General features: G+C 63.1%; 1 protein-coding gene across 1 annotated transcript; it reads right to left on the bottom strand.

Moving 5' to 3' along the window:
- Positions 1-736: 736 nt before the first annotated feature.
- On the bottom strand, positions 737-1,783 carry EBI3 (Epstein-Barr virus induced 3). Its single transcript, XM_010179666.1, is given in 5 exon segments — positions 737-889; positions 1,014-1,132; positions 1,135-1,173; positions 1,450-1,622; positions 1,710-1,783. Coding segments are annotated over 5 exon segments (558 nt in total).
- Between the last annotated feature and the right edge of the window lie 317 nt (positions 1,784-2,100).

Below are 2,100 nucleotides of genomic sequence, written 5' to 3'. Positions count from 1 at the left end.
CCAGCAACCCCCCCACGCCGCTCCGCCATGGCGGCATACGCCCCACAGCGCCCCACCACTTCCTGCAGATAGCCCCACCTTCCACCGGCACTCATTGGTGCGACGGGCAGCTACTCGGTGGATCCTCGTCTGCTACTGGCTGGTTCTGGTGTGCGGGAGAGGGGGGGGCGGCGCCGCATTTGGACCCGGCCCGCCCGCGGCGACCCGAAAGGAGGTTCCGGGCGCTAGGATCGGCCCTGGGAGGTCGTAGGGGCGGGCCCTAGGGTCCGGTGTGAGCCTTGGAGGCCACCTCAGACCGTGAAGAGGGGTCATGGGAAACAAACAACCCTGAGGATCCCAGATTGGGCCATGGAGGGGGTCACAGGGATCAGCTGAGGCCATGGAGAGCCCGAAGGCGATAGGGGGGAGCAAAGTGACTGATCTGGGTCCCCCACAGGGACCAGTGGGGGCCGTATGGACCAGCTGAGGTGATTGGGGGTGTGCCCTCCGCTCAGCCCATGGCCAGGCCCAGCGTGACCCAACCTGGACTCACAGCAAAGGGACTGGGGCAGATGTGGAGAACGTCATGGAAACAGGACAGAGATCAGAGCCTCAAGCTGGTTTATTGCCAGTTTGTGGTGGGCTCCTCCAGTACTGGTAGCTCCACACTGCTGGGGACGTGGGGACAGAGTGGCTGGGGTGTGTGGGGTCCCTCAGTAGGACAAGGGAGAGGAGCAGCCTGGGGAGGAGAACAATGTCATGGCTCCATCGAGGGCATCCCTGAGGCCAGCAGGCTCCAGGCGCTGAACTCCCCGGAGTCTGTGATGTCCTTGACAGCCACCTGGATGTGGTGGAGGGTCCCAGGTTGCAATCCCGTGAGGGTGTAAGAGATCTGCTTGTATGGCCCGATCTGGGGGCGTAGAGTGGAGTTAGGGGCACCCATGAGTGTGGGGGCCAGGACGCAGACTTGCTTGGGGATGCGCCCCTCAGCTGTGCTTCAGTTTACCCTGTGTAGAGCGGGGGTTTGGCAGTACCTTTGTGACAAAGCCCTCCTCCTGGCCATAGCGGATGCAATATTTCAGTGGCAAGTAATCTGGGAAGGGCCAGGACCCTGGCAGGCTCCACTCCAGCAGCAACTTCTTGGTCTCACAGGGATGGGTGAAACCCGCAGGTCCTTCAGGGGGTCCGGCTTTACTAAGGAAGCAGGGAGAGAACAAAGGTGTGAGGTGCTGGCTGGGGAATCCGGCACAGGACTGCTGGGGACAGTGACACTGTGTCCCCCAGCCCCGTCGACTGAGCTATGCGATCTGGTGGCCTGAGACCCAGAAAATCATTGCACTGATGGTTCCATAGCCCAAGCTGGGGAGCAAAACCAGAAGGCAAAGACCCAAAGGAAGCCCCAGGGCTGGATTAGACCCAGGCATGGTGCTTGGCGGTTCTTCAGGGGACTCTGGCTGTGCCAGCACTCACTGATGCTCTCCATGAGGAAGGGCAGGAGTTGGGAGGCAGTGCCCAGCGGGTTCATGGCCGTCAAGTTCACCACATAGGGAATAAGGGAGAACATCTGCACATCCCCAAAGGAGCAGCTCTGTGGCCCCATGCGGACACACTTGCCCAGCTCCATGGCCCCCTGCACGCCATGCCTGGGGTGGCAGAAGGGGAAGCTGGGCAAGGGGTGGGTGACACAGGTACAGGGGGGGCTCAGCTAGGGCTCAGGGTCCCCCACTGACCTGTACGTGGCCACGAAGTCGGTGTCCAGCAGCGGCTCGGGGACCAGGACCCAGGAGCAGTTCTGGGTACCCATCGCCTGTGGGTAGCTGATGGCCCAGCACTCCACGGCAGGCAGCACAGGGGGATCTGGGTTTGGGGATAGTCACCACCGCACCACCAGCTTCCCCAGGGGACCCCCACCCAGCAGTGGGGGCCGTGGGGGGCAGCCAGGGTCACTCACAGCCCAGCCGCAGGCAGACGGTGGCCCAGGTCTTGCCAGTGCCAGGGTGGTGGCAGCTGTAGTGGCCTTCATGGGCCAGGCTGGCATTGGGGAGGGCCAGCCCGGCACAGGATACATCCCCAGGACAATGTCCCCTCGGCGCCACTTGGCTGGCCCTCTGCTGTGGCCAG

The sequence above is a fragment of the Mesitornis unicolor genome, unplaced genomic scaffold (genome assembly GCF_000695765.1).
Source record: "Mesitornis unicolor isolate BGI_N332 unplaced genomic scaffold, ASM69576v1 scaffold30442, whole genome shotgun sequence".
NCBI lineage: Eukaryota > Metazoa > Chordata > Aves > Mesitornithiformes > Mesitornithidae > Mesitornis > Mesitornis unicolor.
The sequence above is the reverse complement of the archived record's forward strand: the minus strand, read 5'-3'. Positions and strand labels throughout refer to the sequence as shown.